This window comes from Anas platyrhynchos, chromosome 3 (genome assembly GCF_047663525.1).
Source record: "Anas platyrhynchos isolate ZD024472 breed Pekin duck chromosome 3, IASCAAS_PekinDuck_T2T, whole genome shotgun sequence".
Classification (NCBI taxonomy): Eukaryota; Metazoa; Chordata; class Aves; order Anseriformes; family Anatidae; genus Anas; species Anas platyrhynchos.
Genome location: NC_092589.1, coordinates 101,199,197 through 101,216,521, shown reverse-complemented (window position 1 = coordinate 101,216,521; position 17,325 = coordinate 101,199,197). Strand labels below are relative to the sequence as shown.

The following is a 17,325-nucleotide window of genomic DNA, read 5'->3' as shown; positions in this document are numbered from 1 at the left end:
CTATGATCTCCTGATAATGAAATCACATTACCTATGGGGTCAGATATACTCTTAAGAGCTTTTTCTGGCATTTTTTTAAAAGATGTTTGTTTAGAGCAATAAGAAATCCAGATTTAGAATAGAAAGGAACCCTACAGTAAAGGTAAAAGTTTAAAAGAAAAATGGATACTAGTCATACAGAGGTAACAAAACATTTTGTCATTTAACAAAACGTAAGGAGACAGGATGCAGGAAAGGGGAATGAAGTTGCTGAATTCAATGGCAGTGCTCCCTCTGGTTGCATCTGTACTAACAGCTTGGCTACAGCTTTTGGAAGGCCTACACAGAAGCTCATGCATTGATATGTTAACACTAAGCATACTGTGTTTATGGCACACATCAATTAGCATTTCTGCAAATGGCACCTGGCTGGGTGCACCTTGGGATTAGGGCAGGCCATTTTGGTATCCTGTAACCAGGCTGTTTGGAAGAGGGTAGGGAAGTAAAATGGTTTAGACAAGAGTCTAAGAGTAAAAGAGTACATATAGACAACAGTTGGGTCATCTCTGGTTTGGGTGCCAGGAAATTATTCCTGGTCCTTTTTATTTATGAGTTTAGTCAGTAAGTGCTGCGCTTGATCCAATTAATTTTCATTCTATCATGAACTATTGCATTTCCCCTAAGAAAAGAATATGTTATGGCTTTTGTTTGTTTGTCTGTCTGTCCATTTGTTTTACATGGGCTGTTCAATAGATTTTATAATTGCTAAATATATAGAGATATTAATAAGAAATAATACTATTTGAGAAATATACCCATTTGACCAAAATCATAAAGTGAGCTACACAGAACTAAAAATATTCTCTGACAGTTAATAGAAATACAGAAATACAGGGTGTTAAAATATACATTTATATGTCTATTGGGATGCTAAAGAGGGAACAATTATTTTATTAATACTTCATCGATCTCTAGCATACTGAAATGATTCAATTTGCCAAGTTATATGGTACAGTAATACACTTAATTATCTACAATAATTCACACTTGAAGGTTTAAGTATGTTTCAATAAAGCATTCAAATTAGTTACAGTTGATTTGTCTTTATTGAAATTACATAAAATACTGCACAGAGTGTAGTGCTATTTTACTCAATTAAAAATAATGAAATGTTAATTTAACTGTTTAACTAGTGATTTTTCTCCTGATTGCTTTTATATTTTAGCAGCTCACTGGAATGCTAGTTCATTGAAACCCCTCTCAGATGTCTTTTTTATTATTATATTAGCCATGATAATGTCTTGGAATCTTGCATGAGTTAAAAAGTTTTTAGGGCAGATGAAATAATGAGAATTTGGTACCATACAACTTTATAAAGAAGTCAGATTTGATTATGATACATTCTGTTTATGGGAAATAGGATTTTTCATTGACTTGTTAAATACTAGAACTGCATAAAAATAGTTAATGTCACAACAGTAAAATAGAAAAATTACAGATAAAATTGCTCCTAGATGCCCAAATATTAGTCATAAAAATGTAATCCAGTCATCAAAACTCCTGCCTATCAACCCAAAAAAAAACCTCCTACGTGCCATCCTGTCATCCTGTCCTATCTCTCACTATCAAGAACAACCAAAGATGCAACCTCATAGTAGACATAGACCTCAGAAATCTAAGATTAGGTGATGTTAATTACACTATGAGGTGCTCTTCCTTTAGTGTCTGTAATTTCTTTACCTTTGAATCCCTTTCATTGCACTAAACATTAAAACCCACAAAGATCAATGTCAGTTAGTCATAAAAATGAACTTATAAACAAACAAAAGCTACTTGAGTGTAACTTTCTTCAATAAAAATATTGTAAATTTATTTTGCTTATTATTCATATGTATGTCTTCAGACACATAGAAGATGTGCAAGTGAATGTGCGTAATGATGCATCCGGGCATGTTTGATGTCCTGTTGATATTCTTGATAGAAGGCTATGTTTATGCTATTCTCTTATTCCTTTGTTCCAGGAATTTCACACTAAAATAAAGTAATCTTGGTGCTGAAGAATAAGTATATTGCAATTGAGCTGATTTGTCCCAGATATGCAAACTGATTAAGCAAAACTTCTGTAAAGAAATTCCATGCTCACTTTAAAATATATTTACTAGATTTTTCTTATATGTAAACAATTAATTCCATGTTGAATTTTGTTTTTAAATGTAACCCATGAAATGCAAGATTAACTGACCTGAAGAAGCACAGCTGCACATTCCTACTGGGTGACTAAAATCACTAATACAGCTTTAAGTTTTCAGTTTGATTATTTTTTGTTTGTTTGTTTGTTTGTTTGTTTCCTAAGAAATACAGACTACTACTTTGTTTAATGTTTGAAGTCTTTGAATCTGACTTACATTATAGAATATGTTGATTACATTGTAGTATAATGGACCTTTTCAGCAGATATATTTCTGTAAAGCTTAAGGTATTTCAAGAGACTCAAGCTTTAGACTAAGATAAGATCTGGCCTGATGGTTTCAAAGTCATAGTTTTTGGCTTTTTGTTACCTTGAAGTTTTTACAGACATTTATAGCAAGGAGACTAAAATACCACCAAATGTAAGTGATAGCTTTGAAAACTGGTTTGTTACAAGCATAAAACATGGGGTCGCATTAAAGGGGTGTAGCCAGTTAACCCTTACGGGTCTGGTCGGATTCAGAGTACTGAACCATCATGATCACGGATTCTCCAATAGCTTAACATGCCCTTACTCTAGTCATGCTAAATGAGAATTATTGTGGCTAGAATCAATGCAATTAAGTGCAATTTATTACAGCAACAGGTACACAGGTTCTTTGGATCGCTGGCGATAATTTACTGTCTGCAAAAGCAAGCTAGCATGCATGAAATACTCAGGTGTACAGCCTGGCTACTAAAACGTTAAAAGACACAGACTCTATAGATTATTCAAGTGCTTAAATCTCACCCAAAGTCATCCCAATAGGAGGGGAAAGAGAAGCTCAGCCTGCTGACTGATCTAGAAGTCAGGATGGTATCTTCATGATGGTATCTTTCCTGATGGTGGTATCTTCCCTGATATCCCCTCTCCATTGAGCCAATTTATATTATTTTCTATCCTTACATACTTTAGGCGATCACACCACTAGACTAGACTAACCAGACTCAGTGGATCACAGTTACTCCAGCCAATTTTAGAAACCTCTATACACATCCAGGTATTATTCCTAGAGTCACCAAAGAGAAAAAGATTATATCATAGTGTCTTTCCCTCCAGAGATGGAGAAAGACTATAGCAGCTGTGCCAGCAAATTAAAAGCTTCAGCCATGTGTCTAAATTCAGCTGCTTGGCCAACATTTTCAAGGTCTGATGAAGTTGTCAGTGCAAATAATAATATTAGCTGTTAGTTCAGATTCCAAGCAACTCTGCAAGTGCCTGGGTGCCTGAAGGAATTTATGGATATCCACATAGATTTATAACATCAATGCATACCAGGTTGTGTCCTTTCAGCAAAGAGCTTATCATGCACATTTCATACAAATGACTTCTAATATAGGAAAACTGACTAATCTATTAAGAAGACAGTTTGATTGAATAACAAAACCACAGAATTTTACCACTCTTCATTCACCACATTACAGACTGCCTTAACCTACTAATGGCCTTCCATCTACAGCTCTGTAGCCTTGTAACATTGCAGCCTGCCTTTCAGCTTGTGACCCTATCCCTATGTATCCAGAAGCTAAGTATAAATACCATTTACTCTTATACTTGAAAGGACTCTTACTCTCTGTTTTGCATCCTCATTGCATTTGAGGATTCTGAAAATATAGTTGCATCTGTTAGGTTGGGTTTTGCAATAAACAATCCACTTATATTTGGATACAAGTAGGAAAAAGTAATAAATAATAGTAATTCAGAACTTATTTATATAAATATATATATGAAACTAAAAATATCACCCAGAATTCTCAGATGTGTGTTTGCTAAGTATTAAGGTTATGAAAAAAATGCAAAAATTAGAATCTTCTTGATTTTCTTATTGCTCAATGTGAAGAAATACTTTTCCCATTCTATACTATTCTATCCAATTTAATGAAAAATTAAAGCTGGATTGGAATTCAGTCAGATTAATTGGTGTAGAAAAAGGCATCTACTAAATAGGTCTACCATAAATGTGAAGTTCCTTACATAACCTTGGAAGTCTTCAAAGGAAGAGCCTGTCTGCAAAAATTAGTGTACCAAAGTTTAGATGAAGTGGCTCTTCCCCTAGAAGCTTTCAAGGCACCTCATTTAGAGGGACGTTGATGCCAAAGTTAAATGATTGAGGTCACACTCTCAACATTTATAGGAAAAAAAAAAAAAAAAAAAACAAACGTAAATGTAAATCATTGAGTTTAAAGAAGAAAAGAAAGAAAGAAGGATTTTTCATGGCACAATTCTTATAATACATACCTGTTATTGCAGGCACCAGTGATGAGACGATATTTATTAGCTAAGCAATTGTTTGGGCATTTTGGTGGCAACATATAAGGCAGACATCCAGAAATATTAGCAATCATGGTAAGCAGATCAGCTGATAAAAGATCTGTAAGGAAGAACCCAAACAAGCAATTTGCTCTGTTGCTATATGACTGCTGCAGTAGAAAAGACATTATTGACAGCTACAGTTACAGCACTCTTCTTTCTAGGAAAAAGCACTTAGTGATATGTACTGCAGAAAGTAGTCTTAGGGGCTTATGGGATGAAAGCAAAGAGCTGGTTTTATCATCTCATGAGTAGAGAGCAAGGGTCTAACCATAGCTGAGACCTGAGATTGACCTGCTCCTTTTTCTCCTTTAATTTTCTCCTCTCTGCTTCCTTTCCCCGCACTGTGGTCACATTATTTGGCCAGTCACTCTGTTTACAAAAAAGGTGTAACAAATGTCATTCAGGAATGAATATATATACTAACGAGCAAAAACATGGGACTGGAAAACTGCAAAAATTTGAAGCAAGACCAACTGACTATGTATGGAGTGGGAGAGGCATAAAATTGTTAAGCAGCATTTGAAGGTTAGAGAAAAACAGGCTGCATATTGTTCATATCTTAGTAATAGGATCACAGACAGGTATCCAAGTGACAAGGGGCAAATTCACATTATTCTGTGAGCTCCAGAGAGCTGGCACCCTCTCTCTAGCTCACATGTATGTAAACATAGGTATATCAGGCTGGAAGTAGAGGTGCAAATGTAAGAGGAACAATATCCTTCCCAAAATCAGAAATCTTGCATTTCAAACTGACTGCAACTTTCATGTGATAAAAAAAAATTGTAGAGGCAGCAACTGACTTGACTCTTGTCTCCCCACTGGCTGCTGTACATTACCCAGTCCCACCACTTGTCTTTTCTGCCCATCCAACCCTAAGCTGATTAAGTCCATTAACCAAGGAAAAAAAAAAAAAAAAAAGAAGAAAAAAAAAAAAGGCCTGCCAGAAAACAAACAAACAAAGATTTAAGAGTCAAATTAGCTCAAGAATGAGCAACTGGAATTGAGCAACTGAGCAACTAGAATTTGTGCAAGGTAGGGGTGATAGTGAAGGAAGAATGGGCTGTTTGACCATCTATGTAACCTCTCCATTATGTACTTGTTACTCATGTTAAACTTGTGGATATGGCCGCACTTCCATGTTAGTTCAGGTTCAAAGTCATACTAAGAATGCAATTTCTGGTATCTGTATTGCTTAGGTATTGATTCACATGTTTTCTTTAAAGTCAGTTTGATGCTTTGCTTCACAGAAAACTACTCTTTGTCATGGCACATAAAATGTATATAAGGTCTATTCATCTTCCATGTAAACTGGAAACTTCTGTAAATTGACAAGAGTTTTGTGTGCTTTGTCTGTGATTTGGAAGTTCTTTTGAAACTGAACCAGCAGAAAGATCATTGTATCTTTATGTGTGCCTGTGTATATATATATATATAAATACAGGTACATACAGATGGATATATTTTTAGTTCTATGAATGTCCAATTAGATTAGTAAACCAGTTGTTTCATCGAGGAAAAATATAAAGGTAGAAGAAAGAATAGAGATAACTGTGAAGCTTTATAAGGCTCTAATACTTTCATATCTTAAAAATATTGTCATGCTACAATAATAAAATAGAGAATACAAATTATAATTCTCTAGTTAATACTTCTTTAAGTGAAGGAATTACATTTTGAAGAAAAATAAATAAATAAAATTATGTCTGGGTTTTGAGCCTTCCAGATACCAGGAACTCATCTTGAAATTCATCTTGAATTAGCAGCACAAAGAATTTTACTTTACTTAGACAAATGTATGTATATTGTTGAAATTTCTGGAGTACCATCTGTTATTTATCCATTTAAAATAAAAAGCAGTTAAAATATAAATAAAATTAAATAAAAAAAAAAAAGTAAGAAATGTGCAACAGAAATGCAGTATTAAATTGATTTTGGAAATAAGAAAGTGTTTTCCTAAAAGAGGAGTATTACTAAGGCCATTTATGACCAGAGGAAGTGTATTTCAAAATGTCAGTGCCATAGAATGATGGAAATCATATTATTTTATCTGTAAGCTCCAGGACCCAGAAGCACTAAACCCAAAGTACTGGGGAAGATAGTTATTTTTCTGTAAACAAGAAGCTTGTGACACTGCAGATATGCAATATACAGGATGCCAATAGCAAAGTGCTGCCCTTCTCAAATATAGGAACGCAGCCAACTCTCCAGTAAAGAAAAATGTAAAACAGTGGCTATGTGAGGTGTTTTCAGGAACAGCAGAGAAGGCATCCTGGCCCCAAGGTGTGGACAAGATATGTACTCGTGCCTAAGGTAAAATAAAAGTGTAACTAATACTCCTTTAATCTAAAAGACAACATTCAAGAACTCAACAGGGGTTTTGGCCAATGTCAACACACTATATTTACCAGTTGGATGCAATGAACGTTTGTGCTTCTGGCAAACTTTTTGTTTCAGCACTTGAATAGACATTTCCATTCGTTCAGCTGCTTGGGAAATATCTTGACTCTCTTGTTCTGGAAATTTTGAGAAAGCCAGCAGCAAGGTAGGAGTTGATATTTCCTTTCCTTGGATACTTCTATAATTGAAATAAAATAAGTTTTTTAAAACATATTGTTTCCGAAGTTATTGATAGCTGTATTTATCTATGTTGGGTATACCACAGAATCACGGAATAACAGAATTGAAGGGGTTGGAAGGGACCTTGAAAGATCATTGAGTCCAAATATTATGAGTTTAAGGTATCAAAGGATGTGGTGTGAAAACAGAGAGGAAAGTTCTATGTGCAAAGCCTTAAGGATGAGACAGAAACATGGCATGGACAGAGCAGGCGGCACAAAGTGTCTGGGAAGACCTTATGTAGAATAGTCACATTATAGCACTCTCCATTTAGAGACATCTAAGTGAGTAGGCTTTTATGTGACATTTAATATCAAAGACCACCTCAGTCATTACAAGTACGATATGCTAGACTGATGGGCTGAGGCCAACCATATTAACAAGGCTAGATTTCAGGTCCTGCACTTGGGGCAAAACAGGCCATGTACAGGCTGAGGATAGCTGTCTGGCAGAAAGGGACCTGGAAGTATTGGTTGAGAGCTGTCTGAAATATGAGTCAACACTGTGCTCAGTTGGCCAAGAAGGCCAACAGTATCCTGCCTCGTATCACAAATAGTGTGGCCTGCTGGACTACGAAAGTAATTGCCCCCATGTACTCTGCTCTAGTGAGACCACACCTCAAGTCCTGTGTTCAGGTTTGGGCCCCTCACAACAAGAAGGACATTGAGGCCCTGGAGCATGTCCAGAGAAGGGCAACAAAGCTGGTGAAGGGCCTGGAACACAAGTCCTGTGAGGAGTGGCTGAGGGAACGGTGGTTGTTTAGCCTAGAGAAAATGGGGCTCAGGGTAGACTTTATCACTCTCTACAATTGCCTTAAAGGAGGCTATAGCGAGGTGGGGGTTGGCCTCTTCTCCCAAGCACCAAGTGGTAAAATGAGGGGGAAATGGCCTCAAGTTGTGCCAGGGGAATTTTAGGTTGGAGATTAGGAGACATTTCTTTACTGAGAGAGTTGTGAGGCATTGGAATAGGCTGCCAAGGGAAGTGGCTGAGTCACCATCCCCAGAGATTTTCAAGAAATGTGTAGCATGGTTCAGTGGTGGACTTTTGTACTAGGTTAAAGGTTGGGCTAGATGATCTTATAGGTCTTTTCCAACTAGCACGATTCTATGATTTTAAGGAGATTCTCAACTTGACCTTCCACCTAGGAGACAACCACAGCTGTCTAGACGCTATCTGCAGATGACAATTAGAGACATCTCCTCTCAGAAGGGGTCCAAACACCTAGCTTGTACTGACTAGCTGTATACAAAGTTTCAGCACCTAGTTTAGCAGGAGCTCATTAGACATACGTGGCTATATGTTGATTATAAGCCTGACATTACCTTTAGCTTTAAGTGACTCAAGTCTGATGAGATGACTTTTTTTCCACTTAAAAAATCCTTTTTACTGTGAGGTTAGACACTGCAACAAGCTGCCCAGAGAGGCTGCAGAGTCTCCATCTCTGGAGTTATTCAAAGCTCAAATGGGCAGGGCCTGGAGTGACCTGTTCAAACTGACCCTGCTCATAGCATAGGGTTGGAATAGATGATCTCTAGGTCCCTCTCAACTATTTGGTGATTCACTGATATAGTTATTTTTTTATTTATTTTCTCAGCATGGTGTGTCTTGTCATAGTGGCAGAGGATCCTTGAGAAAAATGCATCATGGAGAACACCCTTTTTGGCTGGAAGTCACAAGTCCCATACTGTCTCCTACAGCTTAGAAAAAGTGTTTTCAGTCTAATCCATTTCCAGACATGGTCATAGATTCACAAATACTCTGAGGGCTTCTCTGCAGTAGTGGTTTTCATGGAAAAATTGTATTGTCATATTCACTTGAGACTGCTTAAAGCATGAAACAAGGAAAAAGAACTTTGATTTGAGCAAAACAAACAGATAAATTTCTCTTCACAAAATTAAAAACATGCTTACATAAGAGCATAAAGTAAGAAAATATGTCTCCAAGGGAATTTCTAGTTGTTAAATGTGTCCCTAACTGATTCAAAAGAGTCTTAGCACATTCAATTATCATTTAAACAAAAGATATTCCTTCCTTCTCATGAGCAGAACTCAAGGACTCTTCTAAGTACGAGATTGAGCTATCTTGCTGCTCAGTAGTATATTTTTCAAGTTTTCCATAGACGATTAGAAATTTGGCTGGCAATCTGAAGTATTATAAGTCCTGAACTGTCTAGTCATTAAAAAGAAAAGGAGGATGACTGAAGAATGATGTTCTAAATGCAAAAACTCAGGTTTAATATTTAATACCCATATAAGGACAATATTGGTCATGCATCACTTTAAAAAAATATATATGAAAAGGCAAACATTTCTGTACCAATAATCTACATGAGAACACTTGTGCAAATTAGCTAGAACTTAAAAAACAACAACAACAACAAAAAAAAAACAAAACACTGTAAGGGCAAATTATATTCCATACATCGTCTTCCACCTTTTTGTCTAATCTTACAAACATTGTAAGATTATCATACTTGTTATTGGTTTGCCACACTTCACCTTCCTCCCCTGTTACCTTTCTTAATTCAACATATGCACGCTAGCCCATTCTTACCCACTCTACTAAAGCTGAGCTCTGATTCAGGTAATAGATGCTGCTGGTTTTCTCATTATGTTAAAAATTGCCTTGATATTTTGTAATACAGAAATAGCCTCATGAAGTTAAGACAATGACGTATTATTGTTTGGAAGATGAAAGAGAAGAAGTGTCTTTCATACTCATATAATAATATAAGCCCTTTTGTGGGCCATTGAATTTGGACAGAAGGTTTTTTATGTTTGCCAGATGCTCAGTTACTCAGTCTCATTACAGATCAATGCTTAAATAAATATATATATATGCACAAAGTAAACTCTCCAGAGTATGAGCCCATATTTTCCTTCATCCTCAGATATTTTAATTCTCAGAGATTTCTTTCTGCCTTAAGATTTATTTAGACATTTCTAACCTGAACTAGAGATTTCTAACCTGAACTGTGCCTTACACATTTGCCACCATTCAAATCTCTGAAAACAGCAGCAGTGTACAGAATAAAGGGAATATCATTTATTATTTCCTGAAATGTGCATGCACCTGGCTATTCTTGCTTTAAGACCTGAGTGGCACTAAATAAATGATGATGTTCAATAAGTTTCTGCAAATGTAACTGTAATGATGTATTTGGAATATTGAAAATGATTTTACATTTCCTTGTGCACGTAAATGGTTCCATAGATGGTTCCTTCCATAGATAGTCCTTTTGAATTGGCAGTAGACAGGGGCCAGTAGAAAAAAATAAATAATAATAATAATAAAAATCTGAAGTTGGGAGTTTTACAATTCAGATTCTTTTAAAATGTGAAATGGACTAGTTCAAATGTAGTAAAAAACAACTGAAGAATTTAAGTGATCATATTAAACAGATGATGTGAGGAAACATATTTGTCCATTTCAATCACAATTCAAGGTTAAACTGAAGTCTCAGAAGAAATTTAGTCATTTTGATTCTGTAGCTTGCAGTTCAGACCCCTTGATCACAAATTCGATGAACATCAGGTTGGACTACTGTACCTGGAATGATTATGAGTTTTCTCATTCTAACCTGAAAAACAAGCTGAATTTTCCTCTCAGAACTAGCTCTTCAGTCTCAAAGACAGCACTGAGCTCATCTGTATTGCACCATAGTTTTCTTCAATTACTTGTAAGCCAAAATAAAATGAGTTTTCACAGTACTGTGACCTCTATATCTTTCAGACGTTGAAATATGCAGCCAGATGCATTTCTTTCTTGTTTTAGCCTTTGTGCTGACCAAAGCTTTAATTCAAGTATACAACATTCTTTGTTAAAAAGGAGGAAAAGCCTTAGTAGTTTTAAATTGATATGAAAATGCAGAAGTATTTAATTTAAGGATTTAAACGCATTCCCTTCTCACTATAATAATCAGATGAGACAATAACTCAGTCCTCTGTACTTTGCAAAGGGCCAAGGACTAATGTCTAAGAGGCAGGTGTAGAACCCATTTACCAACCTTTATTAAAACTCCCAATGACATTTATGAAATTCACTGCTCTACTTAATTGGCCACAATGAATTGAATTATATAAGAGCACACAAGGGAAATACAATTTTCACTTCTGTTAATGATCATTTTTAAATTGACAGTCCTAATATTTTACATCAGCTAACACAACACAAGAGCAAGGGATATTCTTATGGATATCAGACTCCTCATGCAGGCATAGAACACTTTTGCCTCTAATTCTATTCCACTGAAACCTTTCCACTGAAAGGTTGAGATTTACTTTTCTAAAAGTTGAGTACCTCAATATTGTCATAAATGTACTAACGAAACAAAATTAAAGTCACTTGAGTTTGTATGTAGTGAGCAGCCACAGCACTTGAAATGTTCTGTCTATGCAAACACCCACAAATTGTGACTCATTTTCAAAACACACAGATAAGTCCTCACAGCATAATACCTTTAGAAAAGTCTAAGCAAAAGGTAGTGACTGCACCTCTAGAAATTGGCTCATGTGTTCTGAACACAGGAGAGAAGACTGGATATTTTGGATAGCACAGAAGTGTTGGCTAGCCATCCAGAGGCACTTTCATCATTCCTGGAAAGGATTCACTGTGTGCTTCTCTTTCAGCATAACTTAAGCATAAGGACCTTTCTTTAATTTGTTTATTACCCATCAAGATAAATATTTTATTTTCTTTCCTTTTTCATTACATCTGTTTTAGATGGAAAAGGGAATGTGAGACTCATTTCAACAATTTCAATTGCATTTAAGGCAATAGGAGTTGTTCCCACCTCAATCTGCACTGTAAAGAGAAACCTTTATTTTTTGAGCACAGTGCAATGTTTCAAGCAATATTTTATTGCTCACAGGTACATAACATCTATAAAATTGGAAACTTCTGAGCTACACATTCATGAATGTGATGTCTTCCTTAGATCAGAAAAACATTCCTATCTGTTTTCATATTTCTATTTTTTCTCACATTTTAAAACAGCAACTCATGTGGTGATAATGCACAATGTTATATTGGTACAACATAAATATAATGGATCATTATATGCTTTCTCAAAGAAACAGTCTGATAAAAAAAAATAAATCTGTTATGAAAGCTTTTTGCTGAATAAATCTTTAACTTTTTTTCTTTTTCTTTTACCTTTTCAGTGTATATTGTGCAGCATAATCCACCAGATCTGAGCCCTTCAGGATAGCTTCAGTAATGCAGTTATCTTCAGTTTCTTCTCAACAGGAAAACAAACAAAACAAAAGAAAATGTTTTTCAATAACATTTATTCAATTACTAACATTTATAAAATATTGAGGCTTGTAATATTAAATTATATGTATTTTTCCCCATTAAACTGATCTCCATATTTAACACTGTGGCTTCTGACCTTTCTGAAAAATGAGGGAAAAGTAGTAAAACAATTCTTCCATAGTTTATGAAGGACTAAAGTTGCACCAGGCTAAAGTTGCGCCAGGGGTGTTTTAGATTGGATATTAGGAAGAACTTCTTTACTGAGAGGGTTGTGAAGCATTGGAATGGGCTGCCCAGGAAAGTGGTGGAGTCACCATCCCTGGAGGTCCTTAAAAGACATTTAGATGTTGAACTTCGCAATATGGTTTAGTGGAGGACTTGTTAGTGTTAGGTCAGAGGTTGAACTTGATGATCTTGAGGTCTCTTCCAACCTAGATAATTCTGTGATTCTGTGATTATAAAATGTGAACAGGTAGGCCTTCCTTCCTTTTCTTCCAGCAAAATTCCATCAATGTACATCATGCAGTACCAAACCTTACAAGTCCAGCTGAAAAGTGTAGTGTTATGTGTATATGATTATGCCCCTTAGGCGTCATGTATATTTTGCATTAAACTGTCCTTGGACTGAAAGGACAAATCTGAGCTTCCCTCAGAAGTAGCATGAGCTGGCCTAAGCCACTTGAGGAACTCAAGTCCATATTCAGGCATAATTAACAAAATTGTCCACCTGGGATCTGGCACAGGTGACCAATGTATGAAAGCCCTTTTCCTCACATTTTTCCACCTGTGTATGATGGAAAGCAATAGATGAACCTTATAATATTTCATCTGTGCTATTTTGCATGCTTATATCTTAGAATATAATTTATTCCCCTTTCATGTATATCTAGTTTTATATTAAATGAAACTGTTATGTTTCAAACACCATGGTTTAATTTCTATGTGTTTTCCTTGGGATCAATAAACTTTTTCTTAGTAAATGAATCATAAGTAATGATTACTAACAATCATTACTGTACAATTGCTCATCATTTGTGCACAGTGCAATTTTTGGTGTCATATCTTAATGGTAGTCCATGTTGTGTTATTTCTGTGATTCATTTTTTTTGAATGAGGTGCTCAGATGAAGGGAAAATAATAAGTCTGTTGAGAAATAAGCTTTCCAAAGCGAAATTCTGCTTCACTGTCTTAAAGATCTTGTCACCATCCAAGTATTTCATTTTTCAATTATTTCACTAATATTTTCACATTATTTCAGTTATTTCACTTATTTTCTACCTGCAAAAAGTAAAATATTCATATGATTCATTTAATGTTATCATTCAGATTTCTTACATCTGAAAATATTTGGGAGTCTAAGTTAAAAATCAAGACTGATCTTCATAGGCCATAAAATTATACTAGAATTTAATATTGCAGGATTTTTAAGTACCATTATGAGTTTTATCTCAAAATATAATTTTCTCATAGTACTGTTCATCATGTGGTATTGATTTAGATGCTAATCTTGAAGAGAAAATCCATTTGTTATACCTGAATTACACTGTCTCTCTTTTCTACTTAGAAGTATGATTTTATTACTAATGCAGTGTTTTCAGAAATGCAGTTCTTGCTATTTTTTTATCTTTTTTTTTTTTTTTTGTATGTGCATGTGTGTGTATAGTTCCCGTTAAACTGAAGGACACTCCCTATAAAAATAAAAGAATCATATGAAATCAATACAGTTTTTTTACAGTTCAAATATATTTATTTATTTTATTAACTAACATAAAATATAACCTCATTTTAATCTATATCTTTATTTCTAAATGATTCATACGGAAAAAATGGAGAAGTCACTATGGAAAACAGATCTGGTCCCCTGTTCCAGAGGGATCAATAGATTTGTCATCTAAAGCAATGTCTTGTGGGTTTGGTACATTTTTTTTTTCTTGTTTTGTTTTTTAATAATCTGGATATCATTTTATTTTATTTGTGATTCTACCCTAACTTGAGATGAAAACATTCCTAATAACTTTTCCTTCCAAACCATATCTGCAGTTATAAAATTAAGAAAATGTAAATATTGAAAAATCCTGTTTCCTCACAGTCTCTGCCCTACTTCACTGTAAAATCAGTCTCTGTGAAATTCTTTTCTTAAAATTCAATCTTCTATTTATTGTATTTCTAGTTTATTAATATCACTGATTTAGATTGAACAGATGCAGATTAATAGCTCCAGTATTTAAAAAGTTGAGATGTTATTGTTTGAACATAGGCACTTCTGCAGCCTGAGATGCTGTAAAATCCCCCCACTATCTGCAAGGTGCTAGTGGATAATAGACCCACTGGAGATAGCACAATCGTGGGCCAGCTGTAGGATGCCAGATGGGACATCCCATGGCAACTGACTCTAGCCCAGGGTTAGTAAACGTAGTGATCAGCACTCTGGGAAAGAAATCCATCAATCATGCCTGTAAACATTACATCTGATGTATGGATGCTACTAAGAAAGTTAAATCACTCTTACTCAAAGAATACATAATTCAGATACATTGCACATCCAATGTTTTCCTTTGGCAAGTTACAAATCTGCATTTTAAAAGAAAGCACCCATGAAATAATTCTTACAAAAATCAGACAGTGTATTTTGCACATAAAAAAAAGATTAAGCTAAACTGCCATCGCTATGCTGTCTGCAGTCTGAGTGTATTTACAGCTTAATAGTAATCACTGACAAAAGGAAATAACAGGTATTTTATCTATTACTTACCAAAGAGGACATCTTTGCCTATCTGAAGGAAAGAAAAGAAAATAGCTGTGAAAGCTATAGCTGCTGAAATTCCCAAAATAATGAACACTTTCATCTAGAAGAAAGAAGAGATAACTATTGACAAAATAAATGCCTTCATCTTATAACTAATTATAAGGCATGCTATAAATAACTTCTTTCGTATCGTAAATTTTACTTTTAAATTAGACTTGTAGACACGTGTTTGAATATATTTTAGAAACTCAACATATTAATTTTCAGAAATAATTGTAGTTCCTTTTCATTTTTCATTAGTTTCCTTTTTCATTAGTACATTTTTTTTCCTTTTGAAAAACTTTTAGCACAAGGAATTACATCACTGTTTTTTGTTTATTTAATATCTTAAAATGTTCTGCTAACATTAGCACTTAGCCTATACGTGAGAAATTCAGCAATATTTTACCAAGGATTTTGAACTGCTCTGTGTATTAACATGGTTTGATTGTAACTTTTGTTTTGCATATAAGACAGTGAAAATGGAAAAACTAAACCCAAAATTTATCAGAACTGTTTATAGTCCTACCCATGTATAATCATGGTATCAAAGCTGCACATATTGCAAATATGAGCTACATTCTCCATTTCAGTGCACCGGTTTGCTGGTAGATATTACAGCAGTGCAAATACATATATAATCTATCCAAGAAGTAATATTATTCGTAAGCTATATTGTGATCTGAGTTTGAAAGATTTAAAATATTTTTAGTGCTCTATTCCATCAATATAAAAATAAATAAATAAATAAATAATTCAACTAAAAATTCAGGGAAGTAATATTACCCAAAGGAAATCAATGTGAAAGCACTCCTTCTTTTTATATTTCACAAGTTAATATGATGAATTTGTTCTGGAAAATGGCAAGCAAAAGTTTCACAGTCTGACCTTTTGTCTGCTGAGGATCTGATCTTCCACAGTTCTGTACTTTATTGATGGCAGTAACTCTTCAGAAATATGAAAGTGAAGTACTTTCCAGGGGCCCAGCCTACAATATCACCTTGATGCAGTGCTACTCACTCAAGCTTTAAAAGTGCAAATGATTTCAAAAATCTTTTTTGGCAACAGTCTGTTCACACTGCAGAAATTGACGTTAATGCTTAACTTGTTTGTTTTTGTCCTCTTAATGAACCAAGAACTACCTTTGTAGCCATTTCTAATACCAGATTTTTTTTTTCAAGGATATGCAAGAGAAAAGTATTTGGATTAAATAAAATTATATCGCTGTGTTACTTACAGAAGTACTTTCTAAGCACACTTTTAATTTTGCCAATAAGTTTGGAAGAGAAGGCAACTCCGTGCTCCATTTTCTGTGTTCTAGTATCAACGCTTTATCAAAATAATCTTTAAAAACTCTGCTGATAGTCCCCGGTTTGCCTACCAACTTTCCTGCAGGGCTTTTTGTTTAGTTTTGTTCTTTTCGACAATTCATTTTATGCTTCTTAGACTACCTGTAGCTATACTTTTTCAACCCCATTGCTTCTTCTTAAGTCAGTATTTAGACATAAGGAATCTACTTGGCTGTTTTTTGTTTGTTTGTTTGTTTTTTGTTTCCTACGTAGGGGGAAAGGGGAAAGACGATTTCAGCCCTGGAATCAGAATTGAGATTTCCCTCATTTCATCTTTGTTGATCTTGAGAGGGAAATCACAAGGTGGAGCCAAAGATCAGTGCTTTGATCTCTGCCATGAGTGTTAGGTAGGGGTTGGGTAGCCGGGAGCATCCTGGAGCTTGTGTACATAGCATATGGTGGTGAAAAACAAAACCCAAAGCAAAACAAAACCCAAAGCAAAACAAATAAACAAAAAATAAACAAACAAAACCCACAACTATGAACATGTGAACAAATTGGAGGTAAAACTCAAGGTTTACAGTAAATTTCAGTTAAGGAATACCACCATAATTCTGTTCCCTGCAAGGATGAGGGAACTTGGGTGAAAAGTAAGCAGAGAGTAAAGAGAAGCAGACCCTCATTGGATAAGTAGGTCTATGCCACTTCGATGGGGGCTTTAAGATTGTAGACAAGAAGTCAAACTCTTTAACCCCATTTCAAATTGCAAATCTTTTAAGGCTTTCTCCTTACACGAGAAAACATAAAACATATGGCACAGCAAATCATTGAGAAAAGCAGATCCATTTCAAACACCTAAT

The 17,325-nt window shown here is 35.0% G+C and overlaps 1 protein-coding gene across 8 annotated transcripts in view; it reads right to left on the bottom strand.

Moving 5' to 3' along the window:
• The window catches only part of TPO (thyroid peroxidase), a 57,246-nt gene extending 41,025 nt beyond the window's left edge, over nucleotides 1-16,221 (bottom strand). For 3 of the 8 annotated variants that reach the window (XM_072036401.1, XM_072036397.1, XM_072036402.1), the window contains exons 1-5: nucleotides 16,065-16,221; nucleotides 15,144-15,237; nucleotides 12,290-12,374; nucleotides 6,925-7,094; nucleotides 4,445-4,577 (exon numbers count right to left, since the gene is read on the bottom strand). In XM_072036401.1, the coding sequence (XP_071892502.1) occupies nucleotides 4,445-4,577; nucleotides 6,925-7,094; nucleotides 12,290-12,374; nucleotides 15,144-15,237 (482 nt within the window). In that variant the 5' untranslated portion in view covers nucleotides 16,065-16,221. Of the gene's footprint in view, nucleotides 1-4,444; nucleotides 4,578-6,924; nucleotides 7,095-12,289; nucleotides 12,375-15,143; nucleotides 15,258-16,064 lie in introns of all 8 variants that reach the window. The other 5 variants (XM_072036399.1, XM_072036398.1, XM_072036400.1 and 2 more) reach the window with 5 other exon arrangements.
• Nucleotides 16,222-17,325: the final 1,104 nt, after the last annotated feature.